At 42.6% G+C, this 21,937-nt stretch overlaps 2 protein-coding genes across 2 annotated transcripts in view; one reads left to right on the top strand and one right to left on the bottom strand.

Moving 5' to 3' along the window:
* LOC307202688 (retrovirus-related Pol polyprotein from transposon opus) overlaps positions 1-21,937 on the top strand; it is a gene marked incomplete at its 3' end in the record, with an annotated part of 137,491 nt that overhangs the window by 69,953 nt on the left and 45,601 nt on the right. The gene's annotated exons all lie outside the window — the stretch shown is intronic.
* Positions 1-21,937, bottom strand: part of ADAM10 (ADAM metallopeptidase domain 10) — a 55,800-nt gene that overhangs the window by 2,521 nt on the left and 31,342 nt on the right. The window contains exons 6-15 of the mRNA XM_079953252.1: positions 20,770-20,919; positions 20,126-20,218; positions 18,250-18,433; positions 14,690-14,853; positions 12,134-12,317; positions 10,312-10,462; positions 6,979-7,162; positions 6,491-6,599; positions 5,091-5,311; positions 930-1,056 (exon numbers count right to left, since the gene is read on the bottom strand). Of these exons, the coding sequence (XP_079809378.1) occupies positions 930-1,056; positions 5,091-5,311; positions 6,491-6,599; positions 6,979-7,162; positions 10,312-10,462; positions 12,134-12,317; positions 14,690-14,853; positions 18,250-18,433; positions 20,126-20,218; positions 20,770-20,919 (1,567 nt within the window). The remainder of the gene's footprint in view (positions 1-929; positions 1,057-5,090; positions 5,312-6,490; positions 6,600-6,978; positions 7,163-10,311; positions 10,463-12,133; positions 12,318-14,689; positions 14,854-18,249; positions 18,434-20,125; positions 20,219-20,769; positions 20,920-21,937) is intronic.

The raw sequence follows: 21,937 nt of genomic DNA, 5'->3' as shown, positions 1-21,937 counted from the left end.
CATCCGGGGGGGGGGGTGTTACATTAAACAAAGGAAAAGCAATACAAAACAGTGGTTGAGACAACCATTTTATGCAACATTTTATGCAACCGCAAAGGCCTGTCAGCGTAAAGTAAGTTGTCAGGTGAAGCCTGAAAGTCAAAATGCCTGCTCAGTTTCTGCTGGTGGATGCTCCACAGCATGGGACTGGTGGTGACACAAAAAGTCTGATCTCTAGGCTGAGGCCACTCAGGCCCCTGCAACACAGAGGACAACAGCTCTCCTCTGGATGTTCTCAGTGACTGGGCTGAAATACAACAGCTCAGGCGGTCCTTAAAGCATCCTGAGTTTTTTCAGAGTTTTGTATATCAACACAAGAACCCTGAACCTGGCCCTGTAGCGCATGGGCAACCAGTACAGAAGTTTTAGCAGAGGTGTCACATGCTGCCAGCTTTCTGCCCTCATCAGTAGTCTAGCTGCTGCACTCTGTCTTAGCTTGTCCTATGTGAACAAGGCCCACACAGAGCACATTGCAGTAATCCATTCTCAATGTTACCAACACATGGGCTATCAGATACAGCTGTTGCACCAGACTAAACAGGTAACAGCCACCTAAGTCATTTGGACCTCCAATAACAAACATAAGCTACATACCTACTCCTTTAGAGGCAGTACAAGCCCATTAGTGTGAAGGAGTTAAGGATACCACCCATTATACTAAGTCCACAAAGATTTAGGGACTTTGAAGGGACAACTGACTTTTAAGCCTCTGAGTGTCCAATAGGGCAGCACCTTCTCATAGGTTTTCCTCTTCTATATACAAGAGCATTTTGAGGCAAACACAGCACTGCCCTTTCATAGTGCAACTACTACAAGGTGCCAGCAACATTTTCCATTATACAGAAGAGGTTATACAGAATTTACAGAAGTCACAACATGAAGTTGCTTACCTGGGAGAGGTTTAGGTGGTGGCAGCTTTGGGTTGCTGCTTGGGGTATGAACACTGCATATCTTAATGAAACCGGCCATAAACATGATCAGCGCAATCCCCATAAGCAGTACAGCCCACCAGTATATCTGAAATTTTGTGACAGAACACAAAAGACTATTTTTAGGATAGATGTACATGTACAACCCTACTGCATCTTAAAATCAGTGCAAAGCCATAGCTTTATTCCTCAAATGCCACCAGAGGCCTCTATGAATGAGATTCTAGGACCCCTGAGAGCCCCCATGGAGCTGGGGAGAGGCCCATGGATCCCAGCCTTGGCTGCTGGGTCCTCAGCTGCAGCCCACCTGCCTTACTCTATGGTCCACCAGAAGTGGGTGCGAGTGGTGGCAGCAGAGGGCATGCAGACCCCAGCAATGCAAGCAGGGTAGGTGGCTTGTTTTGACTATAACAAGTAAAGCTGAACGAAGCAGCATCTTTGAGGGCCTGTCAACCACCTACTTTTATAAAAGCGTACCTGGGAGTGGTTTAGATGGTTATAAAAGCAGTTACAGCACTAAAGGAAAAATCAAATGAGTAAAGTTCTCAGGAGGGAGGCAAATGAATGCAGAAACCATTTCAACTACCCAAACCTGGACAGGTCATCTGCTTTCTCAGGACAGGCACTTGCCCTCCTCACACCTCCCCCACCCCAGCGCTAGAAACAAGGCTGAAGTTGGATGATTCACAAATTGCAAAGCAAAAGCCATTTAACCATTAGCAAATCTAATTATTGTGTTGAAGTTTCTCCACTACATTTTCTGGCTTTAATTCAATTTGAATTTGCAGGTTAAAATCAAGTCATCCATATATTAATGCAATCATTTTCCAAAAAAGTAAACTGACTTGAGTCTAGAAAAGTGAATTTTCCCAGGACTGATATAGAGAATAAAAGGTTAAACTCCGTCTTGGAAACTGCCCAAACTCCATAGGAAAACTAGAAAATACCACACTAATAGAATTACTAAAGGAGGAGAGACTGGAACAGGACACTGGTGGGTTGTGACAATGGCAGCTGCATTTTGCTGGGGAGAGTAGCATTTGAGAGAGAAAAAGACAGAACACAGGACAAGAGCAGGAGAAACAAATAAGAGACCAGGGACATCTCACTTTTTATATATTATGGAAGTGAATCTTCTGTGGGCAGACAGGGTGGGAATTGGGGTGGGGAAACAGGTCCTGCTCTCTGTCCTGTAATCTGTGTCACAAAGGGCACTCATCATATGCAAATCTCCTGGGAGCAGAGGGCTGGCCACAGGTGCTATTCTGACCTGGCATTTGGGAACTATGTTAATCATTTGGCTAAGTGATACATCAGTGATGAAAGGAGGCAGAGTCCTTCTTTCCATGCCCAGGTACACAGTACATATTTGTATGGCAAAATATTTAAACCTCAGCCCCAAGTTGCATGTTAGAGCTAACAATGTGCCCTGTACCTGAAAATGCTGAAAATAAAACTGGAACAGGACAAGATTTTATTGAATTTTTTAAAAACAGTGACCAAACATAAAATTTGTTAAGAGAAGAAAAGATGGATACTGCACCAGCAGTTAGATTGGCCAGATTCAGAGTAAGGTGGCAAAAGGAAGCTGAAATGGCTGCACTTTTGGCAGTGCATAAAGAACCATTTACAACTGAGACATATACAGCAGCTATAGATTCTGAAATCAGAGGGCACCAAAGAATTCTACCAACCACCATTTACTGCACACAAAACTGAGAGCTGCTAAGGAAGAGCTGACTGCACGACCTGTTTCCCATGAGGTCTCATTAGAAGTAGTGCAGATATGGAGGCTGACTGGTCACCAGACGAAACAGAACGTGTCTGACAATCACAATTCAGCAAGAATAAAGGAATGCAGTGGCACCCAGGCCTGAACAAGCCACCAAGGATGGTAAGACAATGGCAGAGCTTCTCTAATGTAATGAGGTGAGAATCAGCCCCTCAAGAGACCAAATTTAAAGGGCATGGGCTTAGCTGGGGGGGGGGTGCAGCCGCCCCTCAGTTAAACCTCAGTTAAAAATACTTAACTGAGGTTCTGCCTCCTCCAACAAAAGCCTGCCCCCCTTAACAAAAATCCTGGCTACGCCCATGGACACAGGCAATGGTCATGGTTTGGAAAATGTGCTAGGTCAAAAACACATTACTGCAATAAACCTAGTTACTGAGTGTGTGTTACATACAGTGGTACCTCGGGTTACATCCGCTTCAGGTTACATACGCTTCGGGTTACAGACTCCGCTAACCCAGAAATAGTGCTTCAGGTTAAGAACTTTGCTTCAGGATAAGAACAAAAATTGGGCTCCGGCGGCGCGACAGCAGCAGGAGGCCCCATTAGCTAAAGTGGTGCTTCAGGTTCAGAACAGTTTCAGGTTAAGAACAGACCTCCGGAACGAATTCAAGTACTTAACCCGAGGTACCACTGTATATGAAAATTTCTTATCTGGCAATTCCCATTCTTTTCCATTCCTAAACAACCCTGAAAATGTTTCATTATAATGTAACATTTCCTGTTCTCCTGGTGAATAAAGGGAAAATGTGAAATGAAACACAGTAATATCCAGAGGAAGAACTGTGAGAGAGATACTGAGTTGGCCAGCAGGTAATGGCTTTTCCCACCTGCCTTGCCCCACCCTCCAGCCCTAGGAGATTTTATAGGAGAGCTGTTTCCAAACTCTGAGGAGAGACTCTGTTTCCATCAGAGGGTGGCTGGTTTCACCAGTGTTGCCCCATGTCTGGCCTGAAGAACCATCAGAAGGGAGTTGTTATGCACATGTGTATTTCAATGCGCTGAACAGAGTGAAAGAGTATGATTCATGGGGGTGCAGTATGAATTTAACAGAGCTTAGTGTATTTTTGGCTGCTTTTTTGTTCATGTTGTTAATACTGTTTTATAGATTATAAATGCTGTCTTGATTTGTTAATCATATGACTTTTGCTTTAATTACAGTGCAGCTTGGTTTTTAGTTGCTGTTTTATTAATAGTGTTTTATAGATTGTAATTATTATATTGATGATTTTTTAGTTATTTCATTTGATTCATGCTTATTTGTGATGTTCTATTATGCTCTACCATGTTACTATTATTTATTGTTTGCAAGCTGCTTTGGGATTCATTTGAATGAAAAGCAGCATAGAAATAAAAAAATCAAAATCTATTTATCCTGGCACTCATCCAATACAGATGCACACAAATCAGTGAAGCTGCTCCAGTGCCTGCCTATAGGGTCTTTATCTCACCCTTCCTCTGAGAAACACAGGGTTATGCTGTTTCCCTCATGACAACCCCCACTGTACTAAGACTAATCATGCCTTGCCTAAGGTCACCTAGTAAGCTTCACAGCCAAGCAAGAATCTAAGCCAGCTCTTCCTGGACCAAGTCCAATGTTCTAGCCCCATAGCACACTGTCTTCTAAAGCCTGGAAAGTGCACAACAGCCTTTTTCACCTCTTGTCATACCCAAAGCTGGCAACAAGCTTTATCTCTATATATTTGCGTCATTCTATTCTATTCTATTCTATTCTATTCTATTCTATTCTATTCTATTCTATTAGATACGGGGAACCTCTGGTCCTCCAGATGTAGCTGAACTATATGTCCCATCAGCCCCAGCAACCATGGCCAATGTTACACATATGCAAATTCTGAAAACTGGAAAATAGAAGTGCTCATGAGGACAGCTTCGAGCAATTCTTAATGGCTTTTTGTCATCCTCCCACCCCACTTTATTCAACAGTGTACTACTACTCTGCTTCATTAGAAAAAGCAAACAACATTCTTAAAGCAGAATCTGTATGATCGCAGGAGAATTTTACCATTATCCATATTGGGGGCGGGGGGAGAGAACCTGACTCCTAGTGGTGCATCAATAAAACTGCTAGCATGCTACCCTTCGGGTAAATATTTACATATTAGCAAAGCAGATGTTACAATGGCTCTGAAGAAAATGAACTACTGCTCTTGTAAAAGCACTACTCATCAAGGTAGCGTTGTTGAATTGTGGCAATCAAAGGGGGATTTTTTGGAGGTGGGAATTAATTCAAATTCAAAACAACTGACAATGGCAAGCTTTACCACAGTTCACAACATAGTATTAGAGATTTCTTATGTTTAAAAACTTACAACGATCCATTCTGCAATGTTTTCATACAGCTCTGGATTAAAAATGGCCTTCTTTAACCTGGCTAAGGGGCCGTCAGCATCTACCAATCGACACCTCATGAACACATCACAGTAACCTTTAAAATCATTGCAGGGTGACCCAGGCTGCAGGGTAATAGTTTTGTGATCAAAGAAGTTCTTCCATTTAGCAGATCCTGTACTTGCACAGGAGTCTGGAAGCACTGGATAAAGCAAAAAACATTTTAAGAACAGATGTTATTTTTAGGAAGAGCAATACAACAAAATGCATCACAAGCAACAGCCTGCCCACAATTACATGTGTATTGAAAGAACGTAAGAGGTACAGGACAGCAATCATTACTTAAATCAAGGGTAGGAAATTGATCCATGGGGGGGGGGGACACAACTGCCAATCACTTGTGTCATGATTCTTCCTTTGCCGCCCCACTTCAAATTCAAGCCAGGATTGCAAAGCAAGAAATCTGTGGATGAATGGAAATGCTCCAAGAGTGGGTTGCCATTTTCTCATATCATGGGTTAAGATCTTGCTGACTTTTACAAAGAGCAGGCAGAGGCTTATTTGTTATCTCAGTGCTAAGCACCACAGCATTAAAGACCAGATATAAGCTTATCGGTACAAGTACTGATCCCTTGTCATCACCTACTGCCAAGATCAGAGATAACAGATCTCTACACCTGACATCACAGGTCACTGGGTAACTGATAGATGGATACAGTTTGCCGGAAAGGCCTCATGGGTCAAATTCAGAGGTCTGGTGAGCTTAATTAGGTTGGTGGGCTGGAGGTTCCTCCTGCCCTCAGGTTAAATGGATAGTCTTCATGAGACTGAAGTGTTACAACCAGGACTGAGCCAAGGCATTTTGGTGGTTGAAAGAGAAAAGGGAGGAACACCATTTGAACTAGTAGAATAGCACACAATGCACTGGGATGGTTTCTCACATGAGTAATTTCATTCCCTGCTGCAAAGGAGCAGAGATTTTTTTAAATAAAGCTTGTGCACAAAATAAGCCAAGCTTGAACCCTGACAGGATGGAGGTATGGTCGGTGAGGGGCTTCCATGTCAGAGATGTTGGTCAATTGCCTGTTCAGGTGCAGAGTCTGGGGATGCATCTGGATCCCACTCCGTCACTGGAGTCCCAGGGAGCCTCAGTGGATAGAAGTGCTTTTACCAGGATCTATCAACTGATTGTGTCCTCACACTTGGCTGTCCTTAATGGCACACAAGATCCAATCATCTTTCTTCATGGTAAGGTCTCTGAATAACTCAAGAGTTCTGCAAACTATTCCCCAGCTTCAGTTTTATTGAATAAAAGTATCTGAAATTCTAGTATCAAAATCCAAGCTTTCACTATTTATGTTTTAATGTGAAGAGAACTTACTTTTCTCCATGCAACATACGTGGCATAATTCTTTATCATCCTTTGCATCTGAACTGGCACATGTACATTCTTCTAAGCCATACTTCTCACAGATAGAACCAGCACATTGCTAGAGAAGAAAAGATACAATTGTTTTCCATTCATGCTTTACATTCCAGAAAACTTAAGGTTCATCATTTGTACAGGAAGAACCACCACCACCATATATTGTGAACAGAGAGTAATACCTTTCCCACTCTGGAAATAATAAAACTGGATGCATCAGCTGGTGGCGCTTGATATAGACTGGGCAGAATACAAGGCCTGACAATGCAAAGCTTCAGAATGCCATTTCCTAAACACTAAGAAAATTCACAGGTTCTCCACTTGTTACCCAATAAAGGAAATGTTTTATTCCAGCAGGGAGAAATATACAATCATCCTGGGCCAGCAGCATGTAAGCTGATATTGATTCCTTAGCTTTTCTGTAACATCTCTAGAAGACTTACTCCATTTATGCAAACTTGTGTATTTCTGTTGCAGTCCGTCAAGTTAGGCTTTGGTGCAGATGTTGGACAGAAAGAAGTGTTGCCATTGCACCTCCCTTCTTCCGCACACTCAGAATCATTTCGGCACTTTGCTCCAAATACCCTGAATGTACAAGTTGATGTGCAACAGGGACCTTGACTAGGGCTGTAAAAGAAGGGGAAATACACAGTTGACACTTCTCAACAGGTACCTCCTGTCACCTTATTCAGCCCACACATACCCTTTCGTTATTTAGCTGGAAGGATTAAGTTTAGCCTTTGTTCTGCAGCCCATCACCAATATAGATCAAAACTTTAACCAATAAGCTTGCTCTTAAAAAGGTGCCTCCTATCACTCTTTAATCCCTATGACTGTGGGTATAACAGGGTTGTTTAAAGTCTCATTGATAGTTTTTAGCTGAATTCAAAAGCTTAAATCAGTATTAAAAAGAACAAGGCACTAAAAAGAACATGTGGGTCCCCCTTCCACCTGTAACACACTCAGCCCTACTTGTGGCACTTCCTTCAGTTTCAAATAATTTATTAGCTGCCTTTCAAGTGTTCAAGGCAACAAATAAATAAAATATATTCAACAAAAGCAAAACAGAGGTAACAACATCAATAGGAGCAAACAGCCTAGTCAGCTGAACCAAAGGCCAAACAGAAGGCAGAAGAAAACAGAAAATTGGAATTTGGAACTCAAAAGCAGAGCCAGAAAAGAGGACTAAAGCTAGCATGATTGACAATACAAAAAGACATGGACTTTGTCACCACCGGTGTTCTTTAAAAAAACCTCATATACTACTGAAAAGCCTCAAATAGTGACCCTATTCACGTGTATAAGGGCAATCAAAATTATTCAACCCCAATGCAAATCAGGTTTATTATCAAAATGTACAGACTTTCAGCTGTTTGCAATGAGCAAATCAAACAAAAGCGATTGAAATAGCTCAACACAACAGATGCTTCGAGTGGTTTCCCCAAATTCAGCTGAAATTGCAACTTATATTGGCTTCTTCAGTCTCACTATTATTCAACCCCTTCAGGGCAAGCATTTTTAGTACTTAGGGAGCAGCCTTTTGCTGCTATGACCTCCTGCAAAAGAGATGCATAGCCAAACAGCAGTTTCCGGCAGCATTCCTGAGGAATCTTAGCCCATTCCTCAGGAGCAATGGCCTCCAGTTCAGTAATATTCTTGGATTTGCACCCTGCAACTGCCTTCTTCAAATCCCACCAGAGATTTTCTATGAGGTTCAAGTCAGGTAACTGTGATGGCCACTGTAGAACTTTCCAGGACTTCTGCAATCAAACGTTGGTCGAATTTGAGGTATGCTTGGGATCATTGTCCAGTGACGTCCAAGCTTCAGCTTCCTCACAGACGGCATGATGTTTCCTCCTAGGATTTCCTGATACTTCAGTGAATCCATCCTGCTTTCCACACGCTGCAAGTTTCAAGCACCAGAGAATGCAAAGCAGCCCCAGAGCATCACCGAGCCACCACCATGCTTCACTGGGTTCTTCTCAGCGTATGCTTCATTCTTCCTCCTCCAGATACAGCGCTGATCCATGGGGCCAAAAAGTTCCAATTTTGTTTCATTGCTCTACAGAACAGAATCCCAAAACTTCTGTGACTTATTTATATGATTTTGAGCATACTGGATCCGACTTTTCTTGTGCTTTTGGTTTCGTAGTGGTGTACGTCTTGGAAGTTCTGGGATGGAAACCTTCTGCATTTAGTATGTGCCTTACTGTGCTCACTAAAACCTCAGTGCCTGCTGCCACCAAGTCTTGTTGCAGCTCTTTTGCAGTCACTCAAAATTTTTCCCCACCCTGCCTTCTCAGAAATCTGGTTGGGGCCACAGATAGCTTTTCCCCCCTGCCCCGTCCAGGTAATGTAACCATTGTTCCTTTAACCTTGAACTTGCAAACTATGTTCCCAACTATGTGCCTCTAGGAACATTCAGTGCCTTCACTATCTTTTTGTATCCTGCTCCTTGTTTGTGAAGGTTGATGATCTCTTCACTTGCCTTCTTGGACCATTCTCTTGACTTACGTCGTATTTCTAACATGCAGCCAAATTTGATGCTCAGCAAACCCCTAGGGCCCAGGGGTTTTCAACCTTTTGCAGTCCATGGCTCCCTTGACCAACTACATTCTTTCTGCGACACCCCTGTGGGGCTCAGGAGCCCAGTTATGTCCCACCTTGCTTGCAGAGCCAGCAGCCCCTCACCCCTTTTTGAACACCCTCCCTTGTGGAGTGTTCCGTCAGTCTCCTCTCCTCTCCTTGGGAGTCCTCCAGGCGGCAGCCACCACCCCTGGTCTCTGAGCCCCCTCCACCCCAAAGAGAGGTGCCTCCACACCCCACCCACAGGGACCTGGAAAGATGCCCCCAGTCTTAGCAGCCCGACAGAGACTGGCCAAAGATGAACATGAGGCCAGCACCTTAGTCACCTTGGGAGGCAGCAATGGGTGCCAATGAGCATGCACGGCAGAAAGGCTCCCCATCAGTGCTGGGCATTCAGTTCCCAGGCAGGCCTTGCACACAGCAAGCACAAGAAAGGCCAGAGCAGTGCCTGACTGTGTACCCGACCTCCCACTTGTCTGTCCATTCCCAACAGCAAGAGCTGGCTGGCTGGGCTCCCTCACCCGCTTGTTCGCTTTACTCTGAGGCTACCTCAGCTTCTGGCAACCAGCACCCCCTGGCCAGCCCCAGAGGCACCATTCGCATGGGAAGCTTGTAGCCAGGGCTGCTGCAACAAACAGCTGCAGAAGCCTTTGGGAGGCAGAAATGCGAGAGGGCATCAGAGGAGGGAGGGAAGGAAAGAGGGACTGAGGCCAGTGTTGCCCATGGAACCCCTGACCACCATTCAAGGCACCCCAGGATGCCATTGCACATTGGTTGAAAACCACTGCCCTAGCAGTTTTCATGCGTTCCAGCTCAAGCACACCTGGTGCAACTAATTAAGCTCTTGATTAGTTGCATCAAGTGTGCTTGAGACAACACCTGTTGTATCTGTGCTGTTGTGAGCGATTCTATTCAGGGAGTTGGATAATAGTGAGACTGGAGAAGCCAGTATGCCAGCTGAATTTGGGGAAGCATCCACTGTGTTGAGCTATTTCAATTGCTTCTGTTTGATCTGCTCACTGCAAACAGCTGAAAGTCTTTAATTTTGATAATAAACACAATTTGAAATGGGGGTTGAATCATTTCAATTGCCACTGTAAATTGTGGTTTACAGATACTTATTGGCAAAATGTTCAGGGGCAGCAATAGTCAAGCAGCTGGATAGTGAAAACCAAGTTGGACATCAATACCTGCACTGCTGGCCTGGTTTTAGTTTGCACTTCTTGTCTTCTGGTTGGTTTGCATCATAGCAACAGTCATCTTTACACTGGTCACTGTAGCCACAATCACACTGCTCTCCTTGCTCCACCAATCCATTCCCACAGATAGGTTGACCAGACTCTGAAAAGCAGGAAGATCTTCAGAACACTATGTCCCTTAAACATATATTGTGAGATATTTGGAGCAACACTGGAGGACACAGTGATTAACTGAACCAAAACAAAAGGGAAATTCCTTTTAAATAACCAGAGAGGTATGGGAAACATTTCCCAGGACGCTTCCAATGAGTGCACTGCAGGAGGCAGGTATCAGCTTGCTCTGACTTTTACGGGGGGTGGGGGGGGGAGTACCAAGTTGCATTTTTTTTGTTGCTTAAAATGTTCCATTTACTCAAAACATGTGGATATTGCTCTCCATCCAGTTGATTCTAAGATAGTGAACAAATATAATGATTTTATTGATAAAAGTATTTCTATGCTGCAATGTCAGAGCCATATATGGCTATGTAAACTAAAATAAACTGTACAAAAATTATTAAAATGACTAGTCAGTTAAAAAAAATATCCTTTTAACAGCCACATAGGCCTGTGGCATGAAAAAATATTTAAGTGATGCCTGCAAGTCAAAAGGAATGCTTGCTGAATCTCTGCTGGAACTTTAAATTGTAACTTTAGCAATAATATTTGGCAACAGCTAAACCATAGGCTAAGGCACTGCATGCATTTATATGCCTGGGAATACAGAAACGTAACCAGGAGCAAAAAGGTTGCCACTTAATGATGTGGGGCATTTCTTTGTGAGAAGAAAAAAAAGGGGAAAAAAGGCGCATCTTTACTGAACAAACCTGTGTTTGATTTTGTACAGAGTTTTGCTCTATGCAAATAAATTTCTTAGTAATGTTCTGAACTTCCTTATTCTATAAGCCCACAAAGCCGTTAATAGTTTGTGTCTAAGGACAGAAGCATCATTATTGGAGAAATGGTGTTGTTGCAGCATGTCATGTTCTCCAGCTCTGTAAAGTGCACAGAGCACCCTAGTTGTGTGTTTACTCAGAAGTAAGTCTGACTATTCAGTGGGGCTTACCCCCAGGTTGTGTGAGTAAGATTGCAGCTTCTCAAGGACAACTTGTATATATTCTTCAAGCATTGCATTTGAACTCCATGTAAGTCTTCTTGTAAGACACCAGAATAATACGATCCCTTCACTATGAAAAGAACAACCTCAAAAGTGTTTCCTTCTACTGGTGCTTAATTACTCAGCAGAGGCTTGACAACCATATGTCAGGAGTGCTCTGATGGTGTTTCCTGCTTGGCAGGGAGTTGGACTCGATGGCCCTTGTGGTCTCTTCCAACTCTATGATTCTATGATTCTAGGATGCTTTGCAATCAGGACACCACCAACACAAAAACCCTCTCCTTTGTTGTGACACAGTGCACATCTGTTAAGAAGGGCCCTTGAAGAAGAGCTCCAAGCAGATCTCAAAACATGGGTAGGTTGGGACAGGCATTTGAGTCTTTAAAGGTAAATGCCAGCACCTTGAACAGGACCCAGAAAAATAGCATCTGTGTGAGCTAGGGGGGTGGGACACACTTGTGAACAAGCAGAGCTGTAGCTTATTGGTGACAAGCAAGGTTCTTGCTTGGTTTTGCTTGGCTTTCTATGTTATCTGTTGGAGGGACAACTGGCCAGTGAAAATTTCAAAAATGAAAAATTGGAGAGTCTTGAGACTGTCTAGATTTCATACTGATACCCTATTCCTACATGGATGAATTATCGAGAAGAGATACCTACCAACAAAACAATTGTTTCTCTTTTTTTCAAGAACTTGACTGATATTCCGAACGCTACAGATAGAGAATTTATTGTTGTTAAGTTTGTCCCCAGATGTTGCTCTTGCATACATGATGTAATTGCCATTTTCTTTCTGTCCCAAGTTTTTAGACTCTCCTGGAGTGCATTCTGTTCCAGAATCATGCTGCAAGAGAGATAATTCTCAGTTTAATTTTCTGTTGTCTTAAAGGCAGCTTTACAGTAATAGTGATAGTGGAAGAGTGAATATCCCCAGGATAAGAGGCAGGCAGGGTTAGGGAGAAATGATCTTTGCAGCCAGTTTTCCTGGAATTAACTTGAAAACTTTCCATAGAACATTCACCAACCAGCAACCATAAGCAATATTATATTTTTGTTACATTCGATAGATTGATTATCCATTAATAACCAATATGTTATCCCCTTATCTGCAAATAATAATAATAATAATAATAATAATAATAATAATAAATATTTATACCCTGCCGATCTGGCTGAGTTTCCCCAGCCACTCTGGGCGGCTCCCAATCAAGTGTTATAAACAATACAGCGTTAAATATTAAAAACTTCCCTGAACAGGGCTGCCTTCAGATGTCTTTTAAAGATAGATAGCTGCTTATTTCCTTCACATCTGAAGGGAGGGTGTTCCACAGGGTGGGTGCCACTACCAAGAAGGCCCTCTGTCTGGTTCCCTGTAACCTCACTTCTCGTAATGAGGGAACTGCCAGAAGGCCCTCGGCGCTAGATCTCAGTGTCGGGCTGAACGATGGGGGTGGAGACGCTCCTTCAGGTATACAGGACCGAGGCCGTTTAGGGCTTTAAAGGTCAACACCAACACTTTGAATTGTGCTCGGAAACGTACTGGGAGCCAATGCAGATCTCTCAGGACCGGTATTATGTGGTCCCGGCAGCCACTCCCAGTCACCAGTCTAGCTGCCGCATTCTGGATTAATTGCAGTTTCCGGGTCACCTTCAAAGGTAGCCCATGTAGAGCGCGTTGCAGTAGTCCAAGCAGGAGATAACCAGAGCATGCACCACTCTGGCGAGACAGTCCGCAGGCAGGTAGGGTCTCAGCCTGCGTACCAGGTGGAGTTGGTAGACAGCCGCCCTGGACACAGAATTGACCTGTGCCTCCATGGACAACTGTGAGTCCAAAATGACTCCCAGGCTGCGCACCTGGTCCTTCAGGGGCACAGTTACCCCATTCAGGACCAGGGAATCCCCCACACCCGCCCGCCCCCTGTCCCCCAAAAACAGTACTTCTGTCTTGTCAGGATTCAACCTCAATATGAACAGTCTGAGCACCTACTGAAGTAAAATTTAGACTTAAAACTGCAACAAACCACTCTAGCAATAGATAAAACCAATAGCTTCAAGTTACAAGAAAGGAGATTCCAACCAAATATTTGGAAAAACTTTCTGGCAGTAAGAGCTATTTGACAGTGAAACATTCTCCCTTTGGGAGGTTGTGGACTCTCCTTCCTTGGAGGTTTTTAAGAAGATTGGATGGCCATCTATCATGGATGATTTAGCTGAGATTGCTGCATTGCAGGGGGTTGGACTAGATGACCAATGGGCACCTTCCAACTCTACCATTCTATGATTCTATGAAAACAAAAAACATTTTAATATCTCAAAGTGCTTTGAGCATCCAAACTCCAAGTTCAGCATAAATTGGCATTGCTAATCCCAATATGTTTTATATCCCAGTGGAAGGTGTTCAGTATCAATACAAGCTAGTCACATAAACCGTAAGAGACATGGCAATTTTTTTCTTAAACATTGGCATAAGTGATAAGATTTATATTTAACGCTATCAAAAGCCAGGACAAAGAAATGGATTCTCCAGATTATGTTAACCAGACTATATATCTTTGCTTACATTTTAGCAAGGCAAGTTGCAATAACTGTGTCCACACAAGAGAGTGTAGTGTGTCCGCCTTTGTATTTATACAAACAGCACATTCCACATGGTTATTGCAAACTACTCCTGCCACATCTCACGCAAGTCCTAGTAATTTCACTGAAGCTTGCAAAGGACATGTTCTTGGAAAGCAGAGTTCAGTCCTTGTTAACATCTATCTTGCAGAAGCTTGCTAGCACATGTGACCCTGCAGGCTGTGAAAAACAAGGCCAAACTGTATAGGAACAAGCCAGTATTCTTTCAACTATGCCATAGCAAAGGCTCTAAAATGTCATTTCTCTCTCTTTCTCTCTCTCTCTCTCTGTGTGTGTGTGTGTGTGTGTGTGTGTGTGTGTGAGAGAGAGAGAGAGAGAGAGAGAGAGAGAGAGAGAGAGAAGCATTTGCTCTGTTGCGCAAGGTCATAAGTGCACTGTCAAAGTATGATAATTCCTGATTGCCCAAGTTCAAGAGTCAAGGCTTGGATGCAACAAACTGTTAACTTGGGAGAAGCACAACTCACATCAGTTCTATTTACACAAAACAAGGGGGGAGGATTTCAGCACAACTCTTAAGTACCCCTAATTGGCTGTAGAAGCAGGGCCAGCTAGGAATGCAGCTGTAACACTCATACTTACTGGAGAACCAAAGTTATGTCCAACTTCATGTGCAAAGGTGATATGAGAGACCTTAGGAGGGACGTGGGAACCATAATTCTGTACTGTGATGATGCCAGTATTTAAGGATTTCTTTTTGCCGTCAGAATAAAGCTTGCTCTTTTCACATATACCACCAGAGCTCCCTGCAGTTAAAATTAAGCAAAAACATTTTAAAAGGGGATTATTCTAGATTCAGTAGAAAGCTATGAATAAATATTCCAGCTAAGAAAATGCCACAATAGAGCTTTTCTCACCATTACTTTTGTTATCAAAACATCTCACCCTATATTCTGGCACAATTAGCAAGGAGCAACTGTAACAAAGCTCTTTGTGCAGACAAATAGTGAATGACAGGCAGATTTATTGGCCATGCTTAATCACCTGCAAAGCATTCCCTTCCATCAGAAGTTCAAATTTCTGGCACATTCCACACTTTACTTAAGTGGACATTTCATTGCTTGGGGTTAAGTGAGGAACTGTTTTAGTTTATGTAACATTACTACCCCACCTCTAGTATCATTTGGAATAATCTCCAACACAGAACTTCTGCCACAGAACAACGAACTGACACATTGAGTTTTTCCTACGAATTGGCTGATACCTTAGAGCAGGCTTCCTCAACCTCAGCCCTCTTGATGTTTTGAGACTACAATTCCCATCATCCCTGACCACTGGTTCTGCTAGTTAGGGATCATGGGAGTTGTAGGCCAAAAACATCTGGAGGGCCGAGGTTGAGGAAGCCTGCCTTAGAGAGCGGCTGCAGGTCAGTGTAGGCAAGGCCAAGCAAGATGGGCCAATGGTCTCATTCAGTGCAAGGCAGCTTTCCATGATCCTATGACCACTTTCCACAATCCTATCATTCCATTCAGGCTCTATTGAAGTTCTGATTCTTTGCTCCAACATGTATCACTGACCTTCCATTCTGTTGCCAAGTTTGGAAAGGGTCTCACAACTGGGATAGTTCAATCAGTAGAGCATGAGAATCTTAATCTCAGGTTTGTGGGTTCCAGCCCCACATTCCTGCATTGCAGGAAGTAAAATATCTAATTTTGGACTGAGGAAAAAAAGTTTTATCTTATACTGGAGAGGAGAACCTGCAGCCTTATGTGACCCTTAGCCTTTCATATGGCTTTCAGAGAGAGACGGAGTGGGGCAGAGACAAAGCTTTACAATCCTGCACTGCCACAAACTTTTCCCACCCTCAGCTGCAACCCCCAATGGCCAACAGTCTATTATATATGGAGGTCAACATGCACTTGCAGGGGTAGACTATAAATTCTTGAGGTCCTCAAATATGTGCTTCTTAAACTGTGATTCTTCCAAGTGCTTCAGTTCAAGTGCTTAAATAGCACACTTTGCTGTTGCAAAGTACTTAGCCTAAGAATATCTGCTTATCTCAGCAAGCAGTATGACTCATTCTTAAGAGTATATTTACAGACCAACTGTTCTTCGGGAAGTTTGGGTTGAAACCACAAAGACAAAAATATCAGTTAGACAAGTTGCACCCACTTCTGAGTTACCACAGTTATCCAAAATTGTCTTCCTGAAGATGAAACTACTGATCAACAGGAATTTTAATAGGATGGTGGGATAGGTTGTGACCTGAAAATAACATAAATTGTGCTATGCAGAGGTTAACAGTAGTCTCTCGAAGGTTTTGTTTTGTTTGTTTGTTTTTGAGGGAGGGGCTATGTTACGTCTGCAGAAAAATAATGCAAGAGTTGCCAAAATAACCAGCCGTCTGTGGGCTTTAAAAATGATATTTGCAGAAGGATAAGGTTGATAATTTTCCCTCCTCCTTATATACATTACTTATTAAATGTATATGTTGTTTTTCAGTCCATATTGACTCCCAAAGCAGCTTAAAAAAGAAGTTATTTTTGCCATCGAAGTGCTATGTAGAGAAATGCCCTAAAGTGTATTTCATGCACCCAAATGCCCTGAAGTGAAACACCCATAAGTCACCTGTATAGCAGTTAGTGACTTCAAACCATAATCAGTTCAAAAGACATTTTCCTGTTTAAGTCTTGCTCCCCGAAGGTGACTTGGATAAGTACAAAAAGGAAAACCCTAATGACAATGCCTGAAAAGGACTACAGGATAATGCCTTATGCCAATTATCTAACTCAGTATTGTCTACACACTGACTGGCAGTAAGTCTCCGGTTTCAGATGGGCCTTTCCCAGCCCAGAGATGCTGGGATTAACCTGGGATATTCTGCAATTCAAAGCAGGAGCTCTGCCCCTGAACTATAGCCTTTCCCTAAGCCCATTGAAACAGAAGCAGATCTGCTTTGCCACTTGCTTTTAGGCAGAACCTGGACTTTAAGTAGTAAACAAGTGAAGTTACCTCTATCCAAAGACTAGACATGAGCAAGGCAACCTGTCTTCTGTCAATGGGCTACAGCTAGCAGTGGGAAAAACAACTTGTAGTCTATCATTCTACTACTGCCTTCTCTTTCCTCTTCATCTGTATCCCAGAGACTGTTGCAGAATGGACTGGCCACTCTTGCCAAAGGTTTGAACTGACTGCTTGCAAAGGGTTTTTGAAATTAGTCCGAGTTTCACATCCTCCTAGCCTTGGACTGTGCTAGATGATCCTTCCACTTTGGTTAACTGCAATGAGGGCAGCTTTAGACATTTAATTGAAAAGCAAGACTCTTCCCTTTATACTACAGTGGTACCTCTGTTTATGAACTTAAATTTGTTCCGGAGGTCCGTTCTTAACCTGAAACCATTCTTAACCTGAGGCGCACTTTTGCTAATGGGGCCTCCCACTGCCACCATGTGACTTCCACTCGCATCCCGGGGCAAAGTTTGCTACCCGGAACACCTACTTCCAGGTTAGCGGAGCTCGTTACCCAAAGTAAGGAGGACAGTACATAACCAGAGGTTCCACTGTACACAGTTTAAATGGGCACTGATGATACCGAATGGCAGTTGTTCTGGTATTGTCTAGCATAGTGCCCAACATAGTGCCCTCCTGGTATTTTGGACTACAACTTTTATCAGCTGCAGCCAGCACTGCCATATGATGCTGAGGCTGATAGGAGTTGTAGTCCAAAATGTCTGGAGGTCATCAGGTGAGGAAAAGCTGTAACTTTTTTTCTGGCTGGTTAAGATTTATTTCAACACTTCAGCTGTGGGGTGGAAGTTAATCTCCTGTGCCTCATATACTTTTGTGGGAGTAAGGAGCATATGACAACTACGTAGTACAAGTGAAAAGAAGTATCACCTCAGTCAGGCAAGCCTGCCAGGTAGCAAGGTATGCTGCCTTTCAGTAACACTAGGAGTTTAACCTTTTAAACTAGGCAATACAACCATTTACGAATGATGGCCAAGATGAAACTCTGTGTATAGAGCCAGACCATTGCCACAACACTGACAGGCAGCAGCTCTCTAGGATACAGGTAAATAGATATCCTTGCTAATAGATATCATTTTAACTGGAGATGCCAGATTGGTCTTGATCTTGAGATCTTTAACACACAAGATGCCCTCTATACTTCACTCAAGCAACATAAACTTTTTTTTTTTTACCTGAAGGTGCTCCAACCCAAGCCAAGCCAAGGACACCATCATCAAAATCACGATCAGTGAACACATAGGCTAAACAATAGTCATCATGATTCTGCTCAGAATTGAGTTCCAAAAATTTCTCCACACCAATATTTGGAAACCTGAAGGGATTGGTAGGGTCTTTTTCATCTTGAGTAGTGTTGATCTAAAAGAAAAGGTTCTGTGGTGTCAAATAACTCTTGCTAGCCAAGTAGCAGCTTTTCAAAGATGTAACCTATGCTCACTGTAAGAATCCACACTGCAAAAGACTGATTCACAGATATAATAATATACATTACTCAATCTCACCAGTTTAACATTCAGTGACTCAGAAATGAATTATATGAACAGTACCCACTGAAAAGCATTCAGAGGGGGAAAGAAAACTCTGTGGCGCTTGATCTGCAAAAGCAGTTCAACACATGCAATTTGTGGCTTGATGTTGCAGTCATTAAGAGGCATGGTATGAAATGACACAGGACCAGAGAAAAGATTATTTGCCAAGAGCCAAGGAACTGCTTTAATCACCACCCAAGGACAGCAAGTAAATGGTAACAGTGTAATAAGTTCAACAGATGTACTCCAATTCCTAGGGGCTAGTAAATTTAAACAAAGAGGAAGCAAATGCACAGGAGAAATCCCTAGAACTCTAAGGGAAAATGTAATTGGAATCAAAGAACATTGGCAGTTATAGGAAAGCTTCAGGGCCTGAATACCACCACCCAATAGTACAGATGGAGTGGCATAAAATTTATATTGGCCAGAAAATGGAGATAAAATATCACACCCAGAGTCTGAGTGTCAGAGGGATGGAGGTCAACCAACATCACTCTGCACACACAGACAGCCTATCTTACACTTTAAGAAAGGGTGGAAAGAAATAACATTTGCCTTTCATTGCTCTCAAACCCGTAAGGTTTGTTTTTCATGTCATCAAGTCTGAGCGCTATATTATTAATACAGTGGTGCCTCGCAAGACGAAAAGAATCCGTTCCGCGAGTCTCTTCGTCTTGTGGTTTTTTCGTCTTGCGAAGCAACCCTATTAGCGGCTTAGCGGATTAGCGCTATTAGCGGCTATTAGCGGCAAAGGGGCTTAGAAAAAGGGGGGAGCGAAAAAAATCGCAAGATTCGCAAGACGTTTTCGTCTTGCGAAGCAAGCCCATAGAGAAATTCGTCTTGCGAAGCGCCTCGAAAAACAGAAAACCCTTTCGTCTAGCGGGTTGTTCGTCTTGCGGGGCACCACTCTATTCCATTATACAATCTCTCTGAGACAAAGTGACTAGGTCTAAGCCCACCAGCGGGTTCCAAAGCTGAGCAGGTATTCAGACCCAAATGCAAAGTCCAAAACTTCTCCACTATACTAAGCAATTAGTAAAGAATCTAATTTCACCAACTGATTTTCCTTGAGATTTTCAGAAATTCAGTCACCCCTCTATTAGTGGAATTTGGAGGAGAATCTCAATGCTTATGTTAGTCAAAATGGTACCACACACAAGATGGAAGAACTTCATGCTGCTCTGCGGCTATGGAAGACTGAATGTGTTTGGGGGAGGATGGCAAACTGCGGGAGGAGGAATGAAATGGGTAACCTGGAAGAGGTATGGCTGGCTGGCACCCTGACCAAGAACATTTCTCAATGCAACATTTTCGTTTCATTTGTAGCGAAGATTCAAAAGTTGCCTCCACATCTTTCATTCCATTAGTGTAAATAGGGTAAGAATTAACAGTATGTTCACCAGCGCTGGACTACTGAAATAAGTAATAGGCAACTGAAAACACTTTATTTAGCAGGAATGGCCAAGTTAGCTATGGCTTGCAAGGAACAGAAATTCTAAAAATTAAATTACAGAGTACTTACTCTTATTCGTTTCACCATAAAACTGATATTTCGGATTCCTGAGAAATCTGTTGACTGGTAAATTGTGTCAATTGCTTTAACATGGCTGGATATCTAAAACAGAAGAAGGTTAAAGTTCTGTGCATGTAGTTCTCTGAGAGGCAAAATGTCAAGGGAGCTGCCTTACACCATTGATTCATTTAGTTCATTTACTTCTTTATTTAAAGAAGTATTTATGTACCACCCTCATAAATATAACTGCAATATAAAAGCAGTTTTAAAACTTTTAAAAGCAGTACAAAATAACAGGCTGTTGCTCTAGGGTTCTAATCCTACCTGGAGATGAACCTGGAACCTTTTGTATAGTAATAAGCATGTGCTCTACCACATCCCAGGGAAATTTTAGGGTCCACCCCCTGCATGGGCATTTATCGTATGTTCTAGAGATACATAAATACCCATAGTGCACATCCACAAGTAACTATAGGTTCTGTTGCTGACAATGTGCTTTTTATGTGTTGTGCAAAAAGTTGTATACGTGACAATTTCCCAGAAAAGAACAATGTAGGCAGTTGTACATTAAGATGACTTTTTACATAAAGGACATCCTCTTTTTACCTCCTTTAAAAGAAAACTATCACTTGAAGCAACAGCTAAACACTTGCCTGCGCAATCACAGCTTCTCTTGTTCCGTAATATCTAAAGAATAGGTGGTCTGTCTGAATATAGAGTTGACAAGTGTTTTTTTCAGCTTGTGCAGCTCGTTTTCTTCTTAAAAGCTCTGGGCCATGATTGGTAGATTCTTCTGAAGTTTGCTGCAGCATACAAAGCCAAGGAGCTTAGCAATATAGATAAATAACACTTCTATACAGCCTTCCAGTTCAAAGAATACAGAGACCAACAGCACAATCCTAGCCATGACTACTCAGGAGTAAATCCTATTGAATTCAGTGGGGCTTACTCCTGGGTAAGTAGGATTAGGATTGCAGCCTCAGTTACACACAATGAAAAACGTTATGCACTGTAACACAATAGTAACAATCTGCATTAAAAATAGGGGGGTGGGAAAGGATGAGAGAAAATAAGGCTTGTTAAGAACCTTCAAATCAAGCAGGGCTCTAACATGTAGAAGGCAACTGTGAGCAAGTGGTGACTAACAATTTGTATTGGCTGGTAAATTCTGATGCAGTAATATGCAAAGATGTGTTCAGCACCGAAGCTTCTATCCTCCATCATGCAGGACTTGGCTGTCCTCTTTAATGAGAGGCTGGTCTGACACATCTCTGCTCTGTCCACAATTACAGTTGCTTGAATCCAGCCACATTCCCCTATTACCATACGCACTGGTACAGTGACTTGGCTCTTAAAAATGTTTGCCTCCAATTAATCTGGCACATGCAAAGTTTATCTAAGGACTAGGAGGAAATAAAATAGCTCATGAGCCAGCTGAATGCATGAATGAAGTTTCAATGAATAAAGACACATTTCTGCAGCCTGAGGAAATTTCAGCCAAGTTTTTAGGCCTGCTACTGACAGGTATTTAAAATGTTCTTAAAAGCTGCAATTAACTTTTAATCAAAATCAGAAAACCTAATAAATCAACTTAGCTTAATGGTATCCATGTTCTTGACTGTAAAGCTTCAGGAAATTTAATGTAAACTGCATTATCAGGTAATATGATTCAGATCCAAGTAACAGTTTAACTAGTTTTGTGCCATCAAGGGTTCTTTGAGCTTGTATTTCTCATACAGTCCTCCTATGACATATATCAATTCCTTTTTGAAACTGAAGGGGGAGAGTCTGCAATAATGACATAGTTATCACAAGGCATGA

The sequence above is a fragment of the Podarcis cretensis genome (genome assembly GCF_951804945.1).
Source record: "Podarcis cretensis genome assembly, chromosome: 14".
Taxonomy (NCBI): Eukaryota; Metazoa; Chordata; class Lepidosauria; order Squamata; family Lacertidae; genus Podarcis; species Podarcis cretensis.
The sequence above is the reverse complement of the archived record's forward strand: the minus strand, read 5'-3'. Positions and strand labels throughout refer to the sequence as shown.